General features: G+C 36.3%; 1 protein-coding gene across 2 annotated transcripts in view; it reads left to right on the top strand.

Annotated features, from left to right (window-relative positions):
• The window catches only part of LOC138693078 (zinc finger protein ZFP2-like), a 151,320-nt gene that overhangs the window by 57,057 nt on the left and 82,708 nt on the right, over window positions 1-11,555 (top strand). The window contains exon 1 of one of the 2 annotated variants that reach the window (XM_069816665.1): window positions 7,746-7,964. The exons of the other annotated variant lie outside the window; for it this stretch is intronic. Within the exon in view, the coding sequence (XP_069672766.1) occupies window positions 7,848-7,964 (117 nt within the window). The 5' untranslated portion in view covers window positions 7,746-7,847. Of the gene's footprint in view, window positions 1-7,745; window positions 7,965-11,555 lie in introns of those variants that run through there. 2 annotated transcript variants of the gene reach the window in all.

Raw genomic sequence — 11,555 nt, 5'->3', positions numbered from 1 at the left:
TTATTTTTAATTTAAAGTTTAATTTGTAAAACGGAATATCGGCCACTTTAAGTGTCCCGACTTTTGACTTTTCAACGCTACTACGACACGTTACGATTTAACGTAGCTGCTAGCAGAACAAACCATCCACGTCCAGGTTCCATCACGTCAACGTCAAAATATTCTCCTCGAGAATCCCAGACTGTGAATCGACCTTTAGGAAGGAAACAATTTATTTCTTTTACAGAATCTTGATTCGTTCATTATGAACGACTCGTTCATAATCTACCCACCACTACTACATACTATAAATCCTAGACGTTGTCATGGTATTTCGTATTGGCAGTAATAAAAGTGTGTAGTAGTGTGGCGGATGGATGCTCTGGCTTGGATCTATGACTCAGGAATACTATCAGAAAACTAGATAATATAAAAAATTAATCAGAATGAACGTTTAAACCAGAGTGTAGTATACAGTCACGAAGCTTCGGATGATTTTATGCATTTCTCGCGATAGTTGCTAGCCGTTTGGAGCGCTGTGAGTACTAGGAACAGTAGATTGTGTCACTGCCATTGTGATCTAATACAGGCCGTAAGGCAGACCATGTGACTCGCTTAACCCGTTCAGGAAGGGCAGTGTTTACAGTGCATGAGGGTTAAGTTGGCGTGATTTCTACCGTCCTTGTCTGCGGTCCTTGTCTACCGACCGCCAATAGATGTAACGGGGAAAAGGTTTTCTTTTGCAGAATTCTTGGAATTCTCTTCCCTTCCTCTCCCTTAGCCCTTCTAGAACACACTTTGGAAACCCAATTAGTGGATCTCTCAGTGGCGACTTGGCGTTGTTCGAGTTTATTTATTCAGTAATATTTCGTGAATAGTGAGTAGTGAGTAAGTGTGTGTCTTGTTGTATTAATTTAATACAACATAATTCACAATTTAAACAAAATGTTTTCGGAATTGCATGGTTTCCCTGTTACCTTAAACATTGTAATGAGTGTTGTGCTCTTGTTTTTAATAATCATGGTAGGCAATGTGGGAAAACGCGGGAAAGCCTTGAAGTCGGACAGTATGAACATGGTTATTAATATACACAAATTCTTTACTGAAGAATATGAGGCACTGAAATGTGGAAAGCAAGTAATATCTGTGTCGAGTGTTATCGAAAGAACTGTGCAGCGACAGGTATATCGTAGTGTTAGCAGGATTAAAAAAAACAAACAAACAAACAAAAACAAAAAAAAAAAACAAAGGGAGGCGCTGGAAAGTGGAAATGTTCTGCGAACTGAGGAAAGAAACGCCCAAACAGGATCCCTCAGAAAATTGCAATTGACTCATTATCTGCCGCCACTATAAAACCAGTAATTTATTCTTTATATCGGACTGATTTATTGCCTAGTTTGAAGGATATAAATGACGAGTTAATTAAGGAAAACTTATTCACTGGAAGCATATGGAGTTTGAGAGAGAAACTACGAGGAGATGGACAGTACTGTATTTAAGAAATGGTTCATTAATCAATGATTACCTAACATTCCTCTCAATAGTATCATTGTTATGGACAATGCCTCCTATCATTCAACAGAACTCAATAAGGCACCGATTTCATCAACGTCGAAATCTGAACTGCAGTCCTGGCTTCGTAGCAATAACGTTGAATTTAATTTACGATCCACGAAACCTGTATTGTATGAACTTGTGAAAACTAAAAAAGACAATTTAAAAACATACAAAATCGACCAAATTGCGACAATGCATTCCCATATTGTGGTGAGACAGCCACCATACCTTTGTGACTTACACGCGGACGAATTAATATGGGGACAGGTTAAAAATGACGTTGCGAAGCGTAATATTTCGCTCAAAAGTAAAGATGTGAAATTGTTCTTTGAGAGCGCTCTTGCAAAAGTGACGGAAGATAATTAGAGAAAGACCTGTGAACACGTAGAAAAAGTTGAACAATTTTATTGGGAAAAGGACGGACTAGTAGATGAAATTATTGATCGGTTCGTAATAAATTTGGACTACAGGGACACGGACGAGGAACTTTCTGGCGGAGAGGAGTCAGAATTTGAAGAGGAAGAGAGTGCCGCCGCTGCTAACTTGTGGTGGTTGGAAGGAGTGTTAACCATATCGCCGTCACCATAAATGAGGGTAGAGAGAGATGGTGAGTATTCTTTCTCTTTCTAAAAGGGACTAGACAAGTAAATCCTCATGGACTGTAAACCAACGAGTTAGAAAGAGAAAGATATAGAGTGGTCATTGCGCCGCCATGTTTGAAGATAATTGAACGACCGTCGGTAATGAACTTATGCGCCCAAAACAAAGTGGGCGTGGTGATAACTGACATTAGAATCGTCAGCTGTCTTAATTTCGTTTGCATAAATCAGTTAAAATGAAATGGAAAAACCTAGTATTTCGTCAAATACGTGCTAGGAACTTAATCTAAACTTATGTACGCTAAATTTAAAACACTTGAGCTATTCCCAGAAGGAATGCTTAAAAGAATAACCTAAGCAAAATTGTCATGTAGTATGACAAGAAGTCCTAGCAAATATACTGAAGAAAATGTTAATATTCCTAGGTTATTTTAAATGCGACCTGCAAGATTGCCTATAAAATGAACGAGTATGATTCGGATGATTTTATTAAATTGTTTTCCCAGTCTCTACACGTTGCAAAACTATTTACTCTACCATAAGACATAGAATGAAAGTAGGCCCTATCTGTAGTAAACAACCTTTACCTCCAAGCTTGTAACGTGGGTGAAACATGACAAAATATGCTTTCAGTTTTTTTGTTACAGTAAAGTATAATTATTATCGAAATGTGAACGTGGGGCCAACAGCCGGCTGGTCTGTCTGAGCCTTTCAAGGGCTGTGGCACCACAGATAATTATTAGTGTATAATTGAGCACCCACGTACAATAGTGGGGTAAGTAGTTACGAAATATATTCATACTTACCCCATTATTGCACGTGGGTGCTCAATTATGATCTTCCATGTCCTTCCAGTCAAAATACTAACAACAATACGACCTACCCCAAAGTTTTGCGTTATTTTGGATGCGAGTGTCGAAATACAATTTTAATATTTGATTGCTATTACTAGGTTTGAAACTGAATTGTAGCGGTTTTATCCGTATTTAGTTTAACTTTATTACTAGTGAACCATTTATTTGATTAATCGTTTGTCTTCGAAATAGGCCTACTTCTTATAAGCTACAGCTCATCGTCTTCTTGTATAAGCAGTAAGGACAGAAGGAGCAAAAATAAAGGATGCCGGTGTCGAAATACAGTTTTAATATTGTATTGCTATTTGTTTTTCACTGGGTCTGAAAGGAATTGTATTGGTTTTATCCGTATTTAGTTTAAGTACATTACCAGTGAACCATTTATTTTGTTTATGCCGGGCGTTGTTAGACATTTATGCATGAAAAAAAAATGCTGCTAATTAACAAAACTATGGACTTAACTTCATAAAATTTACATGAAATATGATATATCAGTTGTCTTTTTCCTTTTGACATTGTAGTTATATGCAGCACACACAACAGGCATGTTTTTTCTTCGTTTTTTTGTACTTCTTACCTCCGTTATACAACATTGTAAGCAGACGAATTTTTACAAAGGTGGGCGCTTAACTCAGATCTGCCGTGTTTCGCGGTGGCACCGCAAAGAGCGCTGTACAGGACAACATGGCCACTCTATAGTCTTCTCTTTCTAACTCGTTGGTTTAAACCATATACATTACTTGGAATGCATAAGGAGTAATATATATTTCTCTAAAATGTAGTGCAATTTCATTAATAAAATTTAAAACAATGATTATGAGACATTTCTGACATAATTCACTTGCGAGTTAAAGTGTAATATTACTTTTGATGTGAAAATTACGTTGTTCGTATGTGTAATAACTGCCTTTATTTCGATTAAATATTGCGAAATTCTTGTACATTCATTTATGCACGATTCAATAATTTTCAGTTGTACCGCACGGATATTTAGATATGTTGACATTATAGGTCATGTTTACTGTACCGTTTGCCCCTTTCTGTCTAATTTTAGTGGTCTCCAATGCTCTGCCATTACATATGTATGTCAGCCTATGTCATATGGAAATTATAGGTTATGTTTACTATATTTAACTTATATTCCTATATTCGCAATTATACATTGTAATTAAGCATATTGTCATATATGATACCAAACACATTCAATTTGCCTGTATTTTAATACTACAATTGAGTACTGAATTATTGTATTTATCTACTACCTAAGAGACGAAGTTACACAATCGTACGTAAGCTTACACTGATTTCGTAGGAGTGGTATGGTAAATTTTCTGTCTACAATTAAGGAAGGTAGATGTGCTAAATTAAAATCACATTATAAATTGTTTTTATTAAACATCAAAATATCTTCCATTCTAAACTTAAAATGTTTATGCAAACAGATTATGACTACCGGTAACATGTAAAATTCTCTTCACATTAGACTAACACAGTTTTGTAATTATTTCTGCAACATATTATGCAACAGGAAGTAAACGGAACTTATGGGCACTTTACACTACATAAAACTTAGCAGTGATACGCAATAATGTTATAATACACTCAGGGACAAAAAAAACCGGACACTTCTATATTTGCTTGTATTTTGTTGCCAATTATTTCAAAATGAAACAAAACCCATTTAAACAAAATAATGTTTCATTTAGCACCTTATACGACAACATTTGAAAAAAAAAATCTCTGATGAGAAATTTTACAAAAAAATTACAAAGGGCGTATAACTATGGCATCGTTTGGTCTAACTGTTTTTACATTTTATGGTGCCTTAAACATTAAAAACTCTTTTTAGTAACGGGTATTACCCCCTCTGGCTTGAATAACTGCATCCATACGTCTTAGCATGCTCTCAATTTGGTTAACAATGTCTTCTTGAGGAATAAGTTCCCATTCTTCGCCAAGTGCTCGCCTCAACTCTTGTAACGATTCTGGTCTCGGTCGTCTATTCTTAACACGCCGTCCCAGCATGTCGTACACGTGTTCAATTGGGTTCATGTCTGGACTCCTTGCTGGCCATGGAAGAACATGGATTCCCACTTCTTGGAGATAATCTCCGACCGCATGGGCAATATGCGGCCGTGCATTATCATGCATTAAAACAAAATTATCGCCTACAAATTGGCAAAATGGCACAACATGATCAGCCAAACATTCATTTATATACCTATCAGCTGTTAGTCTTCCATTTTCAACAAAAACCAACTCTGTACGAACATCCGTACACACTCCTGCCCAAACCATCACTCCACCACCTCCATACGGTACATTTTCGGAAATGCAACACTGTGAAAATCGTTCTCCCCTCCTTCTCCAAACTCTTTCATGTCCATCAGGTGAGCACAGATTGAAACGGGACTCATCGGTAACAGAACACAGCTCCACTGTCCATTTCTCCAATCCCTGTGATCATTTGCAAAACGCAGTCGTTCAACTCGATGCATCCTGAGAAGTCTGGGACCAATTGCAGGTCTACTTGATATCAGTCCACTTACTTTCAACCTCCTTCTAACTGTTTTGGCCGAAATTGGGCGTCCATGCATGTTAACAAATTGCTGGGCTACACTAGTAGCTGGCAGGTTGCGCTCCCTAAGAAGTCTCAACACCATATACCTGTCTTCATTTGGATTTGTAGCTCTTGGACGACCCGAACCTGGTCTTCTGGTATATTCTAGGGTCTCTCTATACCGATTTATGGCATCATGGGTTGTGCATCTAGCCATATTCATAACATTTGCCATGTAACGTACACTGCGTCCATCATCGTAAAGGGTTACAGCTCGAGCCACATCTTCAGGTCGCATCGTGTTTTAAGACAAATGTTACAACCCCACTTAAACTTAGAAAATGTAAAAATAAAGAAATAACGAATGATAACGATAATGAAGCACAAAATGGTTGAGACAAAATTGTTATAGCTGAGACTCCGAAAGCAAAATTGGAATATTTGGTTGTAATGGCTTGTTTATAAAACAAAAAACAATCAACAATGTATACACGTCTCCATAACAACAGATGGCTACCATAATATTGTATGAGAAGATAATGTTTTGCAAAATACCAGCAAATATTAAAGTGTCCGTTTTTTTTTTGTCCCTGAGTGTATTATATTTCATTGAACTACATACGCTGAAATAGAAAACTCGAACATACATTACGGCGGTGCAGATCGAAAAGACATTGACTGTGCCGTATTTCGCATTGTTGTGAGAAGTTGTGTAAACTGTGAAATGTTTGTTGTCGGTTGTAATAACTGTAAATGGCTAAAATACAATAATTTGAATAATAATACTGTACAAGGAGACGTTTGTTGCACTATAAATTCTAAGAAAAGGAGGTTAGAGTTATCCTTCTTCCGAAAGATCCAGGAAGGTGAGTTTATAAAATATAGTATATACTTTATGAAAATAATATATAAACTTTATGTATTTCATATTTCAATAGTGGAAGGAAGGTACTAATTTTTTCAAAAGAACACAATATCGAAAGTATAATAGATTTTATCGTCTGCTAGGGAAAGGGTCTGTGATGAGACGATAGTAGCGATCCTGGTGGTTAGCAACTATCTATGGATGCATATTTGTTAAGTATTGAGCTTCGTGACTGTGTATACTAGACTGTAGTTTAAACTACAGCCGTTTTGACTCTGGAGGAGGGTTGCCAGATAAATGAAACGCAATCGTCGTACCAACTTATGAAAAATGTACTTCAGCATAAAACTATCGTACATTCTGCATTTTACAATTATAGATAGTGTGCACAAACATATTTCACATATCACCCATAAAAAGGTGGTTCATAGGCCTATAAATTTATATCCATTCATTCATTCATTCATAGTGTTCTGTCCAAAGGCAGATCTTTCACTGCAAACCCATCATTCTCTAGTCTTTCCTATTCCAGCATCCATTTCTTCAGCCAGTCAAGAATTTTAGTAATTATAGTTGATATCCACAATAGCATTTAGCATTCAAATTATCATTTCTTCATCAACACTGTCATTTTCGGTAAAGCATGCATGATGACGCTTGGTCGGAAACAACATTATTATATTGAAAGCCAGCAGAAACTTTATCTTTGGCCGGCGCAACGGCAGATATTTAATATCAATCAGTGCGGCAGCTGATGATTACATCAAATTAATCCACCTGCAGTCGACTCAAATCCGACACCGCTAAAATGTCAGCACGTCTAGATTTCTTAATCGTAGACCGGTTTTATTTCATTCATAAAAAAAAAATACTTCCATTGCTGAACATACAATGAATTTAGCAGATCACTGAGCTTTGTTACTTTGATATAACCGCACTGTACATGAAACCTGGAGCTCAAGATGACGAATTTATGATTTGCATGGCAAATGTAGTCACCATATTGAGTTCAAAGCATTTTTTTATCCCTTTAAAGCCTATATATGCGTGTTCAGAAATATTAGCCAATGACATACTGAATGAAGGAGTTGTCTAGAAAAGGGGCAAATTAAATGTTATTTTTGTTTAATTTTATAGTCCGACATTGCGAGTTCCAAAATAATTTTGTCCCTTCAGTAAGATAGTCGTACAAAACTGCGTACGACTTAGAGTTTGGTCATTACCTCTACAAGTAGTCAAAATAGTCGTAAGCGTACGACTATAGTCTTACGAATGGCAACCTTGCTCTCGAGCGTCTATCTGTCTAATCACGGCCATCTGGAAGAAACTTAGGTAAGGATTTAGTCAGCCCTGATCTGACCGTGTAACAATGATGCAGGTAATACATTAAACAATTTAACGATTGTCATTGTTGTCATACATAGTACTACGAAATGTTGTCTTATTACCCCGAGGAATATGTAGGTCAGGGACATACTGTCACATGTGAGGTGAAGTCTGAGGATGATCTGGTGTCAATTTCGTCCGCTGTATTGAAACGTGAACCTGAGGTGAGTGGAGCACAAGGAACGCACTGCTTGTTCTTCCAGGTTTTAGCATATATTTTGATTGTAACGGACATTACCTCTTTACGACGGTACTTATAGTGCCTTTCACTCTATGATGGAGAGGCTTGCCAACCGTTCCGTATTTCCCGGGACAGTCCCGATTTCGACCATTGCATCCCGCGTCCCAAAATAATTTGCACACGCATCAAAATGTTCCGATTTCATAGCATATTAGACATTTACAGCTAATTTTCGTTCCTAGCATATTGTTGGATTTAGTCTGGATTCCACATTCTCATAAAGGAATGTTTCCAATACTGGTATGTGACGAAATGGATAAATGACTGTATAATACCAATGTTCTAGGCAGAAATTTAATTCTCGTTGATGTGTCAACAGAGTGACTGTTGCAATTACACAAGTTATTGCAGGTTTGAGCATAGTTGATGGGGTATTTACTGAATCATCTATCCTCTGAGCTTATCTTATTAATTTGACTTTAGTTTGCGCCGTTCAGTATTATGTCTACTTTGTTCAACTTGATGCGTCATTCATTGGTTTCGGCGAAAAAAATGAAAAAAAAAAAACAAAACAAAACAAAAAAAAAAAAAACAAAAAATACGCCACTTCTACCATGGCTCTCTTTAGGAAGGCTGCGGCCAGGCAGAATTGGCAACGCAGCAGGCAAGGCCTTCTCTTCCGTCCTCTCAGTTCGAGGGTCCTTTTAAACTCCTTGTTTCAACTGTTACATCATTCGGAAACAATAGGAGTTCTAGCATTGTCAAGATATGAGTTATAGTCGGAGGCACCGATTTTGGCAGATGACCTCGATGACATTTCCAGTGGGCGAGCCAATATTGTTTGTGTAAGCTGCGAGAATGAGATGCGATAACATTCTGAGTCGTTCATATTTTCATAACAGCAGCTCATATCAATTATCCTTATTATGAAACACACCACGGTACAGTCCTACTCAAAGAATACCTTTAATAAATGTAAATGACTTCCGTTCGCAATGATTTTACAATACGTCTCCTACATTTTCTAAAATAAATTAATTCTTAATTAAAAGGAAAAAGCATTGCAATGCGCATATATGTATATTGATCTGGTAAGGGTAGGAATATATATAATATATATATATATATTCTTTACCAGATCAATATACAAGATTTGTCCAGTAATAATCTAGGGATCGTCTACTGGTGGTGCGACAATTCAAGTTAATAAAATTACGATTCTTCTTAATAATCAAAATATAATTTGGTTAATTGGGTAAAATTGCATGCTGCGGAAGTTAGATTTATATAAGAGTATAATAAATAGGATTGTAATGGATATTACAAGGGCAATAATTTCTTCACACGCACATTGTGAATAAAACAGAGAAGAAAGCATTTTAAAATATTCGAAATCGTACAAAATATCGGAGAAACCAATTTTCCCTGCACAAATTGCACCAATTGAAAAATATAATTACCATTCACAATAAATACTGTATTTTATGGATTCTAAAAAGTTGTTTATTAATCTAGAGGTATTGGCTGATGACTATACTAAATTCCAGCACAACATTCATTCAGAATATGTAGAAATTACACTTTGGATTTTACTAAATGTATAGGCCTACTATCAAAAGGTGTTACATACCCCCTTAAATACTGTACATGTTTTACCTGTGCGATATCCGATGTTTAATTTTTTAAAATATAATTCATATACTGAAACTGCCATATTGAATTCGCACGTAATTTCCGTCTCGAAAACTCCTAAGATATCTAATTTAATTTTTCACCCATTTTTGTCCCACTCCACCACTTTAGGGACAAAGTCGGACTATATGATACCTTATTCATATTCTGTGATCGCAAAGATCCCCAGATATCGACTTTCAACGAGATCGGATGACATGAGATTTCTCACTCCCTTCTGCCTTTTCATCAGTACCTTAGGATATGGTATTTAAAAAATCTAAGAATGTTTAACCAATATTGTAGAGAGTAACCTTCATTTTAAATTTTACGTCTCTAGTTAAATATAGTTTAGTGAATTTTTTAAATCGTCTACTTCTTTCTCTCTCCTTTCTGCTCGGAAGTAAAAAAAAAACTGAAGTTATTTCAAGGGAGTAGCCTACATGAAATTGAATTTTTTTACTTTCCTTATACATTTTAGAAACAATTCTGAGAGATGAGATGAATAGTCAAACCCAATTTTATGAGTGAATCTTTGTTTTAAATTTAAAGGCTGCACTTCTGATGGTTAAAAAAAATAAATCGGTATAATTATTTTGATCATTACTGCCTCCCATTTTCCATCCCTTAATATTCGTATTTCGTAAAACTCAATCTTATCTATTCACTAAGGATTAACATATTTCCATATACATATATATTTCCATATATATATATATATATATATATATATATAAAACAGATTATGTTTCCATTTTGTACAATATTCTGGTCACGAGACATAATCATATACTTTGTCTTTTCGGGATTTACTACCAAACCTATCGCTTTATTTGCTTCAAGTAAAATTTCGGTGTTTTCCCTAATCGTTTGTGGAGTTTTTCCTAACATATTCACGTCATCCACATAGACAAGCTGATGTAACCCGTTCAATTCCAAACCCACTCTGTTATCCTGAACTTTCCTAATGGCATATTCTAGAGCTAAGTTAAAAAGTAAAGGTGATAGTGCATCTCCTTGCTTTAGCCCGCAGTGAATTGGAAAAGCATCAGATAGAAACTGGCCTATACGGACTCTGCTGTAAGTTTCATTGAGACACATTGTAATTAATCGAACAAGTCTCTTGGGAATACCAAAGACACATATAGACTACTGTAATATTTGTTTAGTTTTTGGAGGTGACTGTGCACAGTTCAATAGAATACTCGGGCGTGCATGTTTACTCTTATGTCCTACCCATTCCACTGCGACAGAGATAACAGCCAATCTTGCAGCGGTGAGGACTCGCTCTCCAATTCACAATAAGAAAATCCATCTGCCAAAATCCCTGGCGCGACCTATAGCAGCCGGTCTCAAAGTTTATATTTTAATTTAATTGTGTATTATGTCTGAAAAGTGTGTCGTTCCGGGCTGTAATAGTAATTACAGTAGTTCTATCAAGACAGAGGGGTACATCCGCAGTTTCCTTATACCAAAAGATCCAGCACGGAGAAATGAATGCATTCGTGCTATTCCTCGATCTGATTGGATACCATCTCACAACTCCGTTGTTAGCATAAAACATTTTCATACAAACGATCTTCGCTTTGTGAAAAAGTATAAGGACAAGGATGGTAATACGTGTGAATACCCTCTAAGTGCTCCAGTTTTACACGAAGATGCTCTCCCAAAAATTTTCCCTAATTTACCACAATACTTGAGCGAATCCAGCTCCAAAAAGCGTAAAAATCCCGACGAAAGAAGAGACAAAACAGAAAAAGGAAGAAAAGAAAAGGAAGAAGCAGAAATATTGCGTCTTGAAGTGGAAAATAGGATAGAAGATTTCAAATCATTCTGTGAAAACGTGAGTGACAAATTCAAACTTTCTGATTGGAATATTTAAAAAAATAATAATTGTTGTATC

The sequence above is a fragment of the Periplaneta americana genome, chromosome 17 (genome assembly GCF_040183065.1).
Source record: "Periplaneta americana isolate PAMFEO1 chromosome 17, P.americana_PAMFEO1_priV1, whole genome shotgun sequence".
Classification (NCBI taxonomy): domain Eukaryota; kingdom Metazoa; phylum Arthropoda; class Insecta; order Blattodea; family Blattidae; genus Periplaneta; species Periplaneta americana.
Note: the sequence above shows the minus strand (reverse complement) of the source record. Positions and strands in the feature narration are given on the sequence as shown.